At 39.3% G+C, this 17,688-nt stretch overlaps 1 protein-coding gene across 1 annotated transcript in view; it reads right to left on the bottom strand.

Moving 5' to 3' along the window:
- USP13 (ubiquitin specific peptidase 13) overlaps positions 1-17,688 on the bottom strand; it is a 127,679-nt gene that overhangs the window by 83,060 nt on the left and 26,931 nt on the right. The window contains exons 2-3 of the mRNA XM_077161137.1: positions 13,557-13,682; positions 6,604-6,664 (exon numbers count right to left, since the gene is read on the bottom strand). Coding sequence (XP_077017252.1) covers positions 6,604-6,664; positions 13,557-13,682 — 187 coding nt within the window. The remainder of the gene's footprint in view (positions 1-6,603; positions 6,665-13,556; positions 13,683-17,688) is intronic.

Here is a 17,688-nt window from a genome sequence, read left to right as displayed (position 1 = left end):
ACACCATGTATGGAATATATATGTGTGAAGATTTGTCAATAAAAATATTTAAAATAAAAAAAAATAGTAGTGAGAAGTGACTGGATAACTGGATAAAATCTGGAGAGGGCCACATGGCAGGGAACTGTGAGTGGCCTGTAGGAGTTGAGGACAGCTCTCAGCTAGAAGCTATAGCAAGAAGCAGGAGGCTTCAGTCTTATAGCTGCAAGGAGATGAAATCTGCCAAGAACTGAATGAATGGGTTTTGAGGTGAGAACCCAGCCCTGGCTAACACCTTGATTATAGTCTCACAGAGGCAGTAGCTAATGTATGTTTCGAAGTGCAACCCACAAAAAGTGAGAGATAACAGATGCGTGCTGTTTGTTTTTTTAAAAAGGTGGTGCCGTGGGAAAGCCCTTGAACACAGAGCGTGTCATCTGACCCACACAGGAGGCCTCATAAGGGAGCTGCATTTATTTGACCTTCTAGTCGTTATAAATGTAGGTGAGTTTTTGAACCGGCCATTCCTGGGACTTTAAACAGATTTTCCACTTTCAACCTGTTTCTCACGGAGCATGAATGTCAGTGCTAAGCCAAAAAAAAATGGAAAGGAAGCTCTGGAAGTTAAAGAACAGCTCTCTGACTTCCCAATCTTTAGACACAAAAGAACTTAACACATTTACCCCTATTTGTCAAAGACGAAGGGTGGTAGGGAGACACTAAAAAATGTGAATATTTGACACTGCTTTTTGTGCCACCAACAAAAAAACCAGCTTCACAAAGACAGGAAGTCATTGAAAGGAGTACAGATAATCAAATGCTGAAGCTGCGTATTACTTCAAATTAGTAGTCCATGCGATGTTCAAGCATCACTGTGTTTTCCTGAGAAATTTAAAATATACCACGGTGCCCTTGCCCCGGGGTGCTGCAAGCACAGCCTGGGAACAAAGTGTTAATGCCTCCTTGCCGCCTGCCTCGGGGGAACCAGGAAAAGCCTATACCTAGGGCCCTTACACAGGCCCCGCCCACCGCCGCCCTCCCCACTCCCCACGTGTTTTCGTCCCCAGGCTCCCCTTCCAAACAGCCCGGCTGGCCTCTGCGTCTCTGCCCCTCCCGGGCCCCCTGACGTGAACCGCCTCCTTCAAGACCAGCCCTCAACTCCCACGCTGTGAAAATGATCATGACCTCCTCCATGCCAGGCCACAGCAGAGCGGCGCCCAGCCCCTGCGGGCACGTGCCCTCCACTGCTGGAGCTCCGTGTGCAGGCCCCCACCCCACTCACAGGGGGACCCCACCCCCACCCGCCGGGGGCCTCAGGTCTGCCCGAAGCCGAGTAGAGAGCAAGCACTTGGGTACACGCTAAATCCTTGCTGAGTTCAGCTGAACAAAGAAGAAAACACAGCCGCATGGTCCTGTAATCTCAGAGCAGGGCACAAGCGCCCGACCCCACAGAAGGATGAGAAAGGACATGAACGCACCTACACAGGAAAGGAAATAGCAGGCACGCTTAAGCACATGGAAGGGTGCTCCTCACTCCTAATAAGACACGTGTAAATTAAATGGTATCTGCTGTTTCTCACCTGACGGTGAGGTCAAGATCACAATTTATCAAGACGCCTGATGGGTGAGGCTATGAAGAAAATAAGCTTCCATTGCCGGTTGGAGTGAAAACTGAGACCATCTCTATGTCATACCCTGTGATCTAGCAGTTCCAATGAGGAATTTACTATATATGCACACAGACGCAACAGTCATATAGACAAGGATATCCACTGCTGAAACACTTACAGTACAAAATATTAAAGTAACCCAAGTATCATCCTGTGGGGTACTCACTAAATAAATCATGTACATCCACACAACACAGCCAGGAAAAGTGATGTAATTCCACACATACACACATGGGCCAGTCTCCAAGATGCACTACTAAATGCCAAGACAAAGGTACAGGGACGGAGGACTGCCTCTACCCATATACCCAAACACACAGGTGTGCTCGCATACACATAGACAAATACTCACAGGTGTGCTCGCATACACATAGACACATACTCACAGGTGTGCTCGCATATGCATAGACACATACTCACAGGTGTGCTTGCATATACATATACACATACAGTGTGCTCGCATGCACATACACATACAGGTGTGCTCGCATGCACATATACACATACTCACAGGTGTGCTCACATACGCAGACACATACTCACAGGTGTGTTCGCATATGCATAGACACATTCTCACAGCTGTGCTCGCATACACATATACACATACTCACGGGTATGCTCGCATACACACAGACATACTCACAGGTGTGCTCATATACGCATATAGACATACAGGTGTGCTCGCATACACATATACACATACAGGTGTGCTTGCATACACATATACACATACAGGTGCTCACATACGCATATATATATATATACGCACAGGTGTGCTTGCATATACAAGTACACATACTCACAGGTGTGCTTGCATTCGCACAGGCTGTCTCTGGAGAGATATGTACGATATACAAGAATGTACTAGAGAGACAGTATTATTTATCTCTAGAAAAAATAACCAAGTGCCTGGGAGATGGGGAAGGACAGAGAGAGACTTACTGTTCAATTCTGAACTTTCTACTTTGTCCATCTGTTACATATTTTAAAAATATTTTTAAAACCCTAAATGCAGGGCTGGCAACAGTGGCTCAGGGCAGAATTGTTGCCAGCCATGCCAGAGACCTGGGTTCGATTCCTGGAGGCTGCCCATGTGGAAAAAAAAAAAAACCCTAAATGCATCAAAAATATAGAATTTAAATGAGAAAAAATTACCAATAATTGTGATGTTAAAAAAAAAGGAAACACTTTATATACAGTCTCTTCAACAAACTAAAGATAGAGGTGCAGGAAGGATCCCTGTCACTTCACTTGGGTGAAGATCAAAATAACTGGAAGCAAAAGTGACTTGACCACTGAGGGGCGGGACATTGCCCAGGAGACTCCAGGGCAAGCTATTCAGCACCTGCTAATGACCTCAGTTTCCCAATACTGAAAGTCACAGCTGGATGATTCAGTGATTCCAATGTCACTGTTGAGTCAATAGAAAAGGAATTATTCAGAGTCATCAAGTAAATGGAGAAAAAGTCTCAATCCAAAATAAGGTATTAGACATCTACCCCTATTTTATGAGGGAGAAGAAGACAGGCATCATAGTTACATTTTAGTTTAAGTGAAAAGGTATTTTCTAGTTCAAGAAACAAAGAGAGATTGCAACAGAGTTTTGAGTTCTCTTCCCGTCCTTGGAGAGAATAATCCCAATGTCCCTTTGCAGGAAGGAGTCTGTGGCAGAGGCTACTAGCTGCCTCCCAATATCCTTTTTCTCCTTGATTCCTTGGTAACAAACACCCAACTTTATTCAATGAAGCCTGTTGAAGACTTTCTTTTCAGTATCCCTTGCAGCTAGGAAACACCACAGTGACTAAGTTTTGACCAGAGAGGTATAAACTGAAATGTAGCATGGGGGTTTAGGAGAAGGTTGACAAAAGGAAGGTGACTCCATTGGGAGATGAGCATTTTCTCCTTCCACCTTTCCCTTGCCTGGTTTCCAGAATAGGAATGTAATAGCTGGAGTTCCACCAGCCATTTTGGACCAAGAAGCACTGAATGTTGTAAATCATAGACTACAGTGAATTGTGGAGCAAGCCTGGACTTGCTGCTTTATGGTATATTCTACATGAGAAAGAAATAAAACATGTGCAGTGGTTTGAAGTTATATGTACCCCAGGAAAACAGGTTCTTAAATTTAATCCGTTCCTGTGGGTATAAAGCCAATTTAAGAAGGATTTTTTGATGAGGTTACTTCAGTTAAGCTGTGCATGGCCCAGCCCAATCATGATGGGCCTTAATCCTATTACTGGATCTTTATAAAGAGAATGAATTCATACGTGAGAGAGAGCACAGGAAGCAAGAAGCTGAAATGGAACCCAGAAAAGAAGGAGGAGACCAGGAGATGGAGACCATGGAGATGTCACATGGGAGTGCACCAGGAGACCATGTGCACTCCCATGTGACAGAGGAGCCAAGGATCACCAGTAGCCAGCCCCAGAGTGCCATCGTCTTCAGGGAGAAGGCATGGCCTTGATGATGCCTCAGTTTGGACATGTCCTTGCCCTCAAAACTGTGAGCAAATACGTTCATGGTATTTCATGATATTCGCTTTCACAGCCGAGGGAACTAAAACAATGTCTATTTTGTTTGAATCAACGAAATGTTAGGCTTTCTGTTACATAAGCCAGATGTAACATCACTGAAATTAATTTACAGGCTACATCAACGTAAATAAAGAGCTATGACCAGTGTGACAAGAGAAAAGTGCCTGCTACTGGGAAACAAGAAGCATCAGTTGAGGGGGCTATATAACAGGGTGTGCAAAACCAAATTCTTACTGGGATGAACTAGTTAGCATATATTTATGAAGCACCTAGATATAAAACAAGAGGGAGAAATGGGGCCTAGGGCAAGCCCCAGAGCTCTAATGGCATTCAGATTTAATTAAAAAAAAAACTGGTACAGTCTGAATAGAACACTTTCTATTTGCTAGGCTGTGAGTCTTAGGGTTTTCTAAGATATGGAATGCTGAGTGTACAGGATGTAGCCTGGAGAAAAAGCACCAGTGAAATGAAATGGTGGGTTAAACACCCAGGAAGCAATGGAAGAGGTCTACACATATAAAGCACAAAAGCTCGGGGCTTAGCTATTGATTAATTTTTAAACTGTTTCTTAACAATTTCCTCTGCCACAAAATAGTCACTAGAGAAATCAAATGTCTAGGTCTTTTGAGTAAAAGACACAAAGGTTAAAGGACAAGAGGGCAGCCTACTTCCTCTTTAGGCCCAGAAAATAATGAAGAAAACAACCTGAAGTTGAACTGTTTAATTATTTCCACTTTTAAGAATGCATGCTGAAGACACATGATTTGGAAGAAGTCACATTTTATTAAGGGAAGGCAGTGTGAAAAAAAAGCTAACAACCAAAACCTCAGAACATATTAAATAATTTCAACGTGGGGGCTCATTCTAAGCTGGGTTAGGTTTGCTTGGTTGGTTTGGATTGTGGCCCAAGGATGGGTTGAGAAGTAGGGAAGACTGGCCAGGGCTGAAAAGTCAATGGCAGACAAACCACATCAAGAAAAGCACAAGCTGAAAGTCAGGAGAGAAGACAGCAAGTGAGGTCAGCTCATAGTAACTGAGAATCAAACTAGGAAGGAAACTCAGCTTCGTGGTTATCATCAATGTCTAATTTTCAAATAATTAATACATCTTTTTATTACAAAAGTAACATATGTTTGTTATAGAAACAAATTTAAATGCAGATAAGCCAAAGGAAGAAAATAAAAAATTACCTTATTCCATCACCAGGAAAGAGCTACTGTTAACAATTTGGGGTATATTCTTCCAGTTATTTATATACATAAATGTGTATATATATACACACACACACACATAGTCTATATAGACACACCCATGCATACATATATACATGTACATACACATTTACACATATTTGTATATGTGTATACAATATATTTTTTTACTAAAATGGAATCATACTAAGCAAACAATTTTGAAGTTGCCTTTCAAAAGCATTCAGGAATGTGAACTTAATCAAAAATTACAAAATCACTTTTTTTCCTGGAAAAACCATATCAGAAGTTTAATAGGAAATATGATCATAATACACAACACAAAAAGCGGCACTCATTTTTATAAGCAAAACTGGCTCTTCTGAATAAAGGAAACAGAAAACCAGCATCAGGCAAACACCACAGGGATAACTGCTGCAGGCAGGCCCAGTGGAGGAACACGGAAATTAGGGGGCAGAACGCTAGGGAGAAGCAGGCCATCAGCATAGTCTCCAACTGCAGCCCACGAGGTACATTAACCATGCTGTCATTTTATGGTGGAGATTATGGCAGACACCCACCTGGGCAGGTGCAAGGCCGGCGTCACCTGTGCAAGCACGCATCTGGACCCTGAGCACGTGCACTCCGAAAGACACCTTACCCTTGTGGGACTCTTGCCAAAATGCACAACCCCGGGTGTAGGACAAGAAAACACCAGACACACCCAGACTGAAGTACACACTACAAAACAACTGAGTGTTACTCTTCAAAAGGGTCACAGTTATTAAAGAGAAAGAAACACTGAGGTGCTATCACAGATTGGAAGAGACTAAAAATACAGGACAACTAAGTGGGATCTTAGACCAGAAAAGGATATTAGTGGAGAAAATGGTGAACTCCAAATAAAGTCTGTAGTTTAGCTAATTTAAACTACAACAGCAACAAAAACCCTGGTTCTTCATTAAACGCAATAACAACACCAAAAAGACCAAACGCAGAATCACAATTATTCTATTACTCCCCAGGCACTTTAATTGCTTTCAAAGCACTAAACACAACAGGGAAAGCAGTGCTAAAAGCATCCTAAACAAACTTATAGTAAAGTCGGACAGTCTCAATTTTAATTTATTCCTTTCATTCTTAACTTGTAGAGCAATAAACAACATATTATTCCAAATCAAACATGCATAGGTACACAGAGAGAGAGAATCCAGAAACTGTTTACATTACCTAAAAATATCTTGGAATTCCGCCGTTTGGGTAAAGCTCCACCAGATGCCCCTCTTACCTTCTAAAAAGAAAACAAGAGATTGTTAAAATGCAGCCTATGGAATAAACAGTATTAGGGAAAAGTAGATCCCAGAGGTTCCCAGTGTTTATAAAAGGCAAGAGGAAATATTTAACCTGGGCTAGAGACTTCAGGATAAAGAAGAACTTGGCCTAGCTGAACGACATAGGGGAAGGGGCAGTGCTATTGTTCCACCTGATTATTTTCACCAAGTTAGAAAGAAAGTCCTTCTGAAAAGGGAAGTAAGGAAGCAGGGATCAAGGTAAAGTAGATTCTTAAACTTCAGACAGCACATGCCCCCAAGAGCATGGAGTCCTTGCCCAATGATGGAGAGACTCGGGAAACAGGATGGCAGCTCACGGAGGGCTTTACCCACTGAGTCCCCAGTGCTGGGCCCTCAGCATACTCAACAATTACTGCTAAAGATTGGATAAATATTCATAAATGTTTATTCACAAATAAACCTTTCTGTACATCTCTGGAGTGCCAATTGATGGCTACGTTCGGCATCCTAAGCTTTGTGCATTTTCTGCCTATGCTGGAAGTCCCTGGCAGCAAAGAAATAAATGCTCATTAGGTGGTTATTTAGAAGAGGCCATCCATTACCCTTCTGATGCTCACACACACAAAAAAATCTACTCTCAAATAGGATTATAATAATTTTTGTCTCAAATGGCTAAAACCATATTTCCATACGTTATGTTTGTCAGTTAATAGAAAGAGCAAGTTCTCAACACACTATGGTGTGAGTCTAACCCCAAATCTTTTCAAATTGCTATATGTTACAATAACATCATGTCCTTGCCTTTCACTTGCTGATTCTGTGCTTTGTCTTCTCACTAGCCCTAGGTTCCCACATTTTATTATTTGACATCGAAGGCTGACTCATCTTTGTGATTCTCGCATAAAGTTTTTCATTTTTTTTTTATTTTTACCTTTTTTTGCATTAAGTCTTTACAGCTTTACCATAGGTTCATAGTTCACATTTTAGGAATGTGAAAATTACAGCTCATGTTAGCTAAAAAACCTGTCCCTCAAATACTGATGCCAAGTGCATAATGTCCCTCTTAATCCATTTTGTCCAAAGCCTGAGAGCTTCTGTCCTCTCCCTTCCCCTTACCAATCACTAAAAGGAATGAAATTAAACCTGCATCAAAAGCACATTTAACAATCTTGGAGGTCACTTGAAATCTCTCTACAGAAATTTATGAACATTTCTTAATAGTTCTGATTTCACTGCCCTCTCCATTCCTGTACAACAGTGGAGTGAGAAAGGAGAAAAGTTGCATGAAGACTTGCTAGAAAATGAGGCTCTCTCTGATTGTGATATTTATACCTTAGACTTGGATTACATCTACTTACTTTAGAAAAAAAAAAGAAGCTGTCTTTCTTCCAAAGATCATCACCTCTGCTCCTGCGTCAGTCAGCATAAGAAATGTCAGTAACAAAAAGACAAATATTATCATGCCTCAATCATATGGACTAACTACAATATAAAAACTCAATGAACTAAAGTTGAGAGCATGGGTTATCAGGTTGGGACTTACTGTAAAGGGTTCTAGATTGTAAGCTCTTACAGCAGTCACATCTATTCAGGAGTTGTGACTGTTATTTCTAAATTCTGAGATACTGAGCTGTTTGTTTATAACCTGACTGTTCCCAGAAACTCTGGGTATTTACATGACACCTGAGACTCAGAGTTAGAGCTCTGAAGCTGTGGAAGTCTACAGCACCCCATACACGAACAGGTTAAAAACTTGAAAAAGTAATCAGGCATTGAGTAGAGATATGAATGAAGCTGAACTGGATAGGACTAAGGTACATCAGAAGACTGAGTAAAGGATGATATGGTCCATACTTTAAAACTTCAACTTCTGTGTGAGACTGAAGGGAGAGATGTTTATTTGGTGCAAAATTTATATTTTGGATAGTATGTTTCCTAATTTAACTTGTATGGTCAGTTTAGTTGAACAGCATAAGTACAGGGAATCTTGAATAGGGCACGAGATTTTGTTGGTTTGTCCAGGTTAGTGTGATGCCCCAATAAATCCCAGAATGATTTGGACAGTGAATAAAGAAGTATTTCAGGGTCCCCATAGGGGAATGAGCAGAAAGGAGGAAATGTTCAACTTCCCCATTTGGAGAATTTCTGATATTCTCACAAGTAGTGGGGATAATGAAATCAACAGGCCAAGCCCCCAATCTTGGGGTTCACCCCTATGAAACATTCCTGCAAAGGATAGCCTAAGCCTACTTAAAATTACGCCTAAGAGTCACCCCCAGAGAATCTCTTCTACTGCTCAGATGTGGCCTCTTTCTCTAAGCCGAAACAGCAGGTGAACTCTGCCCTCCCCACTACATGAGACATGACTCCCAGGGGTGTAAACATCCCTGGCAATGTGGGACAGAAATCCCAGGATGAGCTGGGACTCAGCATCAAGGGATTGAGAAAACTTTCTTGACCAAAAGGAGGAAGAGAAAAATGAGACAAAATAAAGTGTCAGTGGCTGAGAGATTTCACACAGAGTTGAGAGGTTATCCTGGAGGTTATTCTTATGAATTATATAGATATCCCTTTTCAGTTTATGGTGTATTAGAGTGGCTAGAGGGAAGTGCCTGAAACTGTAGAGCTGTACTCCAGTAGCCTTGATTCTTGAAGATGATTGCACGAAGATATAGTGTTTACAATGTCACTATGTGATTGTGAAAACCTTGTGTCTGACTTTCCCTTTATCTAGGGTATGGACAGGTGAGTAAAAAATATGGATAAAAAATAAACAAGCAATAGGGGGAACAAAGGTTAAAATAGATTCGGTAGACGGAAATATTAGTGGTCAATGAGAGGGAGGAATAAGGGGTATGGTATGTATGAGTTTTTCTTTTTTCTTTTTATTTCTTTTTCTGGAGTGATGCAAATGTTCTAAAAAATGATCATGGTGATGAATACACAACTATGTGATGATATTGTGAGCCACTGATTGTACACCATGTATGGAGATAACAAATTGCTGCTGTTTTAAGCCATCCGTTTTGTGGTACAGAAGTTTGGTAGAGGGTCTTGAGGAAAGCATCCAAAGTCTGGTATGGCCACCCAGGAGAGAGGAAGAAGGTATAACCTTAAGAAAACCTGCTAGGCAATGAGAGGGCCCAGAAGAAGGGAGAAGACCAGGAATCTGACCTGATTGCACCTGCATGGAAGCATGGGGGTTCAAGGAGCAGCTCATGCCTGAAAGCAGAGAGTGGCATTAAAGGGTTGACTGATAGTTAAGGAGACAAGATGAGGGGATGGTGGAGGGAGCTGCTGCTGAGAGTGTTGAAAGTGATGCATCATGAGAAGCAGGGTAAACAAGCAGGGTGGGACTGGCAGATGGACAAGACACAAATCTAGTACTCCAAGAGGTAAAATAACAGGTAGAACCAGCAATAAACATGTGAAGGAGCTAAAATGGGGTGGGGAGTGTGATTAGAGAACAAAATATTCAACTTAATATTTCTCAGGCAGATGGAGCTAATTGTACCAGATTACCACCATTCTAAATTTCTGCCGCTAACTTTGTGACCCTGAGCAAGTTATTTCAAGTCCTGGGGGCCTAGTTCCTTTTTCGCTTTTCCAGTTTCCCAAACTTTTGTCACCTAACACTAGGACATATGGGGCAAATCCAACTCCATAAGAACTCCTTATGTATCTTTACTGTATCAGCTAAAAGGAGTAGTGAGTGTAAAATCATATAATGTTAGGTCAGCATTTAATTCCTGAACAGTTAAAAATTAAGATTATGCTTCTCTGACCTCCTGGCCTATCTCCCTTTACCCACTGTCCAATTTTGGAGGCCCTCCTTTGTTAGGGACTTAAACAGAGAATAGTAGGCAGGAGTAAGAAATTAGATGAAATTCAAATCAGCATTTGAAGATCCAAGAATACTCTACCAACTATTAGAACCAAAATGATAGTTGAACAATATTACTAAATATAAAATCAACATTTGGAAATCAGTAACAGCCCCCAATTAATCATAACAACCAATTAGAAAATGTTAAGAAAAATAAGATATACATAACAATGGTGATAAAAATTCTAAGATACCTAGGAAAAAATCTAACAAAACATGAGTACCTTCCAAGAAAATTACAATATATTATTCATGGACACAAAAAGACCCAAACAGATAGGATATATAGCATGTTGAAAAGTCATTCAGTAAGGATTTATACAGCACCTACTATGTGATGGGCACTGGTAAGTGCTGTGGACACAGCAGTAAACAAAACACACAGAAGTCCCTGCCCTCATGGAGCGTATAGAGTGATATCAACTACAGATTAATCTACAAATTCAATGAGATTGCATTAAAAATCTCAACAGATGGGTGGGCCACAGTGGCTCAGCAGGTAGAGTTCTCACCTGCCATACCTGAGTGCCGGAGACCCCAGTTCGTTTCCTGGTGCCTGCCCATGTTAAAAAAAAAAAACTCAACAGGAACTTTTTTTAACATGAAATAGTATTTGATGAGTAGCAATAAAAGCAAAATCATTTTGTAACATCGTTCATTTCTCCATTAAATTAGGATATTTTGAAGTATACAAGGGTGCCCATTAAAGGATGCTTTCTATGCATGAAATGCTGAAGGAAAATAAAAAAAAGAATGTTCACATGTTTTAAAGCACCAATTGTAAATAGTGCAAAAAAGAGCAATACCAAATGACATCTAAAAACCTGGTCATTAAAATTCACATTACTCTGTTAAAATAAATTTAGTTTGAAATGTTAGTGATCAATGAAAGGGAGGGGTAAGAGTATAGTATGTATAATTTTTTTTCTGTTTTCATTTTATTTTTCTGTTGTCTTTTTGTTTCTCTTTCTGAATTGATGCAAATGTTCTAAGAAATGATCATGATGATGAATATGCAACTACGTGATGATATTGTGAATTACTGATTATAAATGTAGAACAGAATGATCATATGTTAAGAATATTTGTGTTTCTTTCTTGTATTTTTTTTAATTAATAAAAAAATTTTTTTAAAAATTCACATTACTCAAAATGTTCTTCAATTTGGAATGTATTTAGTGCAGTACAAGAAAAGACCCCTAAAGGATACATCCCAATTTGGGATGTATTTAGTGTATCTATTACTTTATGTGGATCAACGGGAACTTTTTAACTAGATAAACTGATTCCAAAGTATACACAGAAAAACAAAAGTTTAAAACTACCCAGGAAAGTTCTAGGATAAAAAGGAATAAAGAAAAAGTTCCTGCTCCACAATATATCAAGGTTTGTTACGCCAATGCAGAGATAAATAAGATCAATGGACCAGGAACTGGCCACCCCAAAGAAGACCTGGGTGTGAACAACAAGTTAAGATATAAAAAGATGACATGATAAGTCGTTGGGAAGGAAGCACTACTCTGTCAAAAGTGGTAAACTGGTTATTAATATCAAAAATCAAAAGTAGATTCCCATACTTCAGACTATAAAACTATATTAAAGATGGCCTGAGGCCCTAATTGTTAAGGAAAAACAATGATTAGACTAAATATCTTTATGACCTCAAGCTGGGAAACAATTTCTTAGACTAAATACAAAAAGTACAACTCATAAGATAAATGTTTAGTAAATCTAACCGCAACAAAATATACAACTTCTATTCAACAAAATAATTCATAAAGTAAAAAGACAAGCCACAAACAGTAAGAAAATTGTGCATGTAACAGATAAAGGTATGGTATCCAGAATTTAAAAACTCCTTGAACACATAAGTAAAAAATAAACCCAAAGAGAAAAAAGCCAAAAATATAAATAGGAAAATCAGAGAAGAGAAAAACAGAATGGCTTATCAACATATGAAAAGATGTGCAACCCTCCAAGAAGGAAATGCCAAATATTTAGATGCCACATCATGACCATTAGGTTGGAAAAATTAAAAATCTGACTATATCAAGTGTTTGTGAGGATATGTGAAAAAAGGAATTCATAATCACTGTAGACAGGAATGTAAATTGGTACAGCCACTCTGGGGAGGAATTTGGCAAGATCTAGTAAAACTGAAGATAAGTATACCAATAACCCAATAATTCCCCTTCTAAATATATTCCCTAAAGAAATCCTGCACATGTGCCCTTAGGAGAAACTTATAAAGATGTTAACTAATGTATTGTTTGGAGGAGCAAAAATATGGAAATAAGTTTAAATGTTCATCAGTAGGAAAAAAGAATAATAAACTGCAAGGTACTTATAGGATGGAATAGCAAACAGCTATTAAAATGGATTAAGTACATCTAGATGCATCACAAAATACGGGTAAATATAAAAAAGATGTTGAGAGAGAAAGCCCTATGCAGAATTATAGGAAGCACTATGATAATATTTACCTACACCTGTAAAACAGTATGTATTGTTCAGGAATACACAAATAAAGTATAACAGCACGGATGGGAATAAAAAACAACAAATTCACAGCGAGACCCCTCTGGGGAGGGAGAGGAACTAAGGGGACTTATACTTTCAGGAAAACTCTTTCTTTCATTAAATCAAAATCTGAAGCAAAAATATCCAGCACTGTTCATGTGTTTTAGTTCTGATTTTGGGGTCCATAAGTATTCCTGGCATTATTTTTGTGTACTTTCCTCTATTTTTAGGCATAAACAAATAATTTTAAATCACTCAACCCAGGTGTTTTTAACAAGTCTAATCAGAGGTTTAGAGGGTAGGAAAATAAAACTGGTTACGATAAGATTCGGGGAAATCAGTGAATATCTGCAATTAGGGCTGTTTTTGTTTCCCAGGATCAAAGGTAATCGGAAGTGTCCAGGGCATAGCTAAGTCTCCACCCATGCTAGGACAATGCCGCAAGAAGGACCACAAGGCTCATTCTCCAAAAGTGTGGCTCTCACCTCTCGCACATGTCTCTTCAGGTGCATGTACACACTCTGTCCAGTTTTTCGAAAATGCCTTTCAACATGCTCCCTTCCAAAGGCCAAAAATGTGTTCATGCATACATAGAGTCCACCTTCAGAATTCTAAAAGAAAGAGACAGGTTACAGCATTAGCCAAGGACAGCTAACCAAGTAGTCTTGTTACCGAAAAAGGGCAGGGAAGGACAACGACGACAAGGCGGGGCAAAAGGTCATTCATGACTTCTGGAGTCACCTGCAGTGCTCCCCCCATCCCACGGCTCCACAGCTCCACAGCCCCACATGGCCGGATGCTCGGAGCACTGAGTGCTGGCCTCACTCAGTCAGGCTAATCCTCGGAGGCCTCCAGGAAATAAGCCATTTGCCTAGCTCTCTAAAATGAGGTGAGGGGAGAGACAAGGGATAGAAGACTGGTGGCAAGCAATGGGTCTACCATCACTGCAATATTTGACCGTAGTTACTCCCCATTCATCACACTGCACGTGTCCAAGAATATAAACATTTATAAACTTTTAGCAGGACAAGATCCAAAAGGCATGGCTCCCCACCCCCTTTAGTGACACATGATATTTGACAGCGCACAATAACAAATTATAACAATAATTCAATAAGGAAGTTCTAACAATAAGTAGGTAGTGAAGGGTGGATACCTATAGCTGTCATAGCTACACATGAGAGCATGCCCAGTGTATGCCAGGTGTTTCTCATGCATTATTTTTAATCCTCCTAACAACTTAAGCTGCTTATTATTATTTCCATTTCACAGTCTTTAAAAAAGCTGAGACTATCAGAAAGTTAAGTGTAGATTTACCATATGACCCTAAAAGCCCACTAGTAGGTACATACACAAAAGAATTGAAAGCAGAGACTTGAACAAACATTTGCACATTGAAAAATGTTCATAGCAGCATTATTCACAATTGCCAAAAAACGGAAGCAACCCAAGTGTCCATCAACCAATGAATGAATAAACAAAATGTGGTACATTCGAACAGTGGAATATTATGTAGCTGTAACAAGGAACAAGGTTCTGATGCATGAGACAACATAAATGAAACTTGAAGACATCCTGTTTACTAAAATAAGCAAGAAACAAAATGACAAATACTGTGTGATCTCACTGATATGAAACACTTAAAATAATCAAATTCCTAGAGTCAGCAACTAGAATACAGGTTACCAGGGGTCAGGGTGAGGTAGGGAATAGGGAGTTCATTCTTAACTGGTGCAGTTCCTGTTTGGGGTGATGAAAAGTTTTGATCATGGACAGTGGTGAAGGTACATTTTGTTATATTTCCCCCCCTTTTGGTCAGGATGGCATTGTCGATTCCACAGTGTCAGGGTAAGGCTCATCCCTGAGAGTCACGTTATGCATTGTCAGGGAGATTTTCACCCCTGGATGTCATGGCCCCCATAGGGAAGAGAGAAATGATTTTCTTTGCAGAGTTGGACTTAGAGAGTGAGGCCACATCTGAGCAACAAAAGAGGTTCTCTGGACTCTTAGGTATAATCATAGGGAGGCTTAGTTTCCCTGTTACAGAACTGGTTTCATCAGAACAAGCCTCAAGATCAAAGCTTTGGCCTGTTAACGTGAGAATCCCAAATGTTTGAGAGAGTATCAGGGGGTTCCCCATGGGAAAGTTGAATAATTTCATATTTTTCCTCCAGTCTCTCAAGGGACTTTGCCAATACTTTTCAATGATCTACCTAACATACAGGATAGCTAATTTTATAGGCTAAGTTTACACAGAAGCATATTAAGCAAAAATAGGAGAAAAAGAGAGATGAAATTGGAGTAGATAAGCCAAGTAGCTAAAATGTGAACAGCATCCTTGATTGTTATGAGAAATAGATTCAAATACAAACTTACCCTTCCAAGTTCTGTGAACTTGGGCAAGTGATTTATTTAACCACAGTTTTTAAAAAAAAATAATAATTCTTTTTATTAGAAAAGTTGTAGGTCATGCAGATCATGCAGAAAATACAGAATTCCCATATACTTATCCCACTTTTAACATTTGGCATTAGTGTGCTACCTTTAATATTGTTACAATTACTATTAACTACAGTCCATCATTTACATTATGTTTCAACGTAACTTTTCTGTAGAAAATTATAATATTAAGATAGACATTAATACTTATTTCAAATATACAAGCAGTAAATTTCTTAAAGTTCAAAAACTCAAGATTGTTTATTAAAAAGAATTTTTTAAAACTCTCCAACATTGTATATGGTTTATAAGCCAGGACATAAAAGAACCTTGTTACAATAGGTACATTATAATCACATTATTTCAAATGTGTCTCTTACTGTAGCTTACACATTACAATTAAGCAAGAGCACAAAATAAAAAGTGCAAAGATAGCAAAGGAAGATGTAAAACAGTCAATATTTGCCAATGACATCAGCATTTACATGGAAAACCCTAAGGAGTCTACAAGCAGTAAAACTAACAACTAGTAGGACTAGTAAGTGAACTTAGCAAGGTCATGAGAAACTGGTTAATGTATAAAAATCAACTGCAATTTTACACACTAGCAACAAACACTTCCAAATGAAATTTTAAAACTTGACTGTAAAATGGCATCCAAAAAAAAGCATAATTATAATATATAGCTTGTCTTTCCAGATATGTTTTCCCTTTAAATGAAATCACTTGAATAAAATTAGAAACTTAATTTCTACTACTAGAAACAGCATACTATATTCATCTGATCAACATACTAAGAAAGTATTTTCAAAAATTATCTTTCAAATAAAGATATTCTATTGCCTAGTCATACACTTAAGAAGAAAAATATATGGCACCATCATAACAGTCAGTAATTCATTAAGCCCATTAAATTAAGCACCACATATTGTGGTCAAAATGTCTACCACTTTAATTCTTGTCCATTAAAATAAAACTCAAACTCAATTGAAAAATCAAATCATAGGATATGGTGGAGAAAATATGGGAACTGAAATAAGAGGTCCTGAACTGCCACTGACCAGCACTGTGGCCTAAGGCAGGCCATCATACATTTCTCTGAGCTTCAGTGTTCTCTTCTGTACATACGGCTATAGCAATAATTCCCACTTCCCAGGGTTGCATTGAAGTCCAAAGGAAAAGAGACAAATGAGTGTGCTTTCTGTGCTATAAACATTACATAAACATTGCTTATCATTTGTTATGAATTAAAAATTCTATGTGCCTGAATGAAGCTGAATGTGAGAATGATAGAGGGAGAAGGGCTGGAGGCACGTATGAAACCAGAAGGAAAGAGAGACGATAAAGACTGAGATGGTATAATTTAGGAATGCCTAGAGTGTACAATCGTGGTGATTAAATGTACAAATTAAAAAATGTTTTTGCATAAGGAAGAATAAAGGAAAATGTCAGTATTGCAGAGTGTTGAAAACAGATGGTCATTCATATTTTAAAACTTCAATTTCTGTGTGAGACTAAAGGGAGAAATGTTTATTTGGTGTAAAATTTATATTTTGACTAGTGCATGTCCTAATTTAACTTGAATGGTCAGTTTAATTGAACTTCATAAGTACATGGAACCTTGAATAGGGCATGAGATTTTGTTAATTTGTCTAGTTTAGTGAAATGCTCCAATAAATCCCAGAGTGATTTGAACGGTGAATAAAGAAGTGTTTGCAAAGTCCCCTTGGGGACATGGGGAGGAAGGGGGAAAAATTTAGCTTCCCCATTTGGAGAATTCCTGATATTCTCACAAGCAGTGGGGACAACCAAATCAACAGGCCAAGCCCTCTATCTTGGGGTTTGCCCCTATGAAACTTACCCTTGCAAAGGATAGGCTAAGCCTACTTAAAATCATGCCTAACAGTCACCCCCAGAGAACCTCTTTTGTTGCTCAGATGTGGTCTCTCTCTAAGTCGACATGGCAAGTAAATTGCCCTCCCCACTCTACATGGGACACGACTCCCAAAGAGTAAACCTCCCTAGCAATGTGGGACAGAAATCCTGGGATGAGCTGGGACTAGGCATCAAGGGATTGAGAAAACCTTTTCAACCAAAAGGGGGACGATAGAAATGAGACAAAATAAAGCGGCTGAGAGATTTCAAACAGAGCCGAGAGGTTATCTTGAAGGTTATTTG

Source organism: Tamandua tetradactyla, chromosome 5, assembly GCF_023851605.1.
Source record: "Tamandua tetradactyla isolate mTamTet1 chromosome 5, mTamTet1.pri, whole genome shotgun sequence".
NCBI lineage: Eukaryota > Metazoa > Chordata > Mammalia > Pilosa > Myrmecophagidae > Tamandua > Tamandua tetradactyla.
The sequence above is the reverse complement of the archived record's forward strand: the minus strand, read 5'-3'. Positions and strand labels throughout refer to the sequence as shown.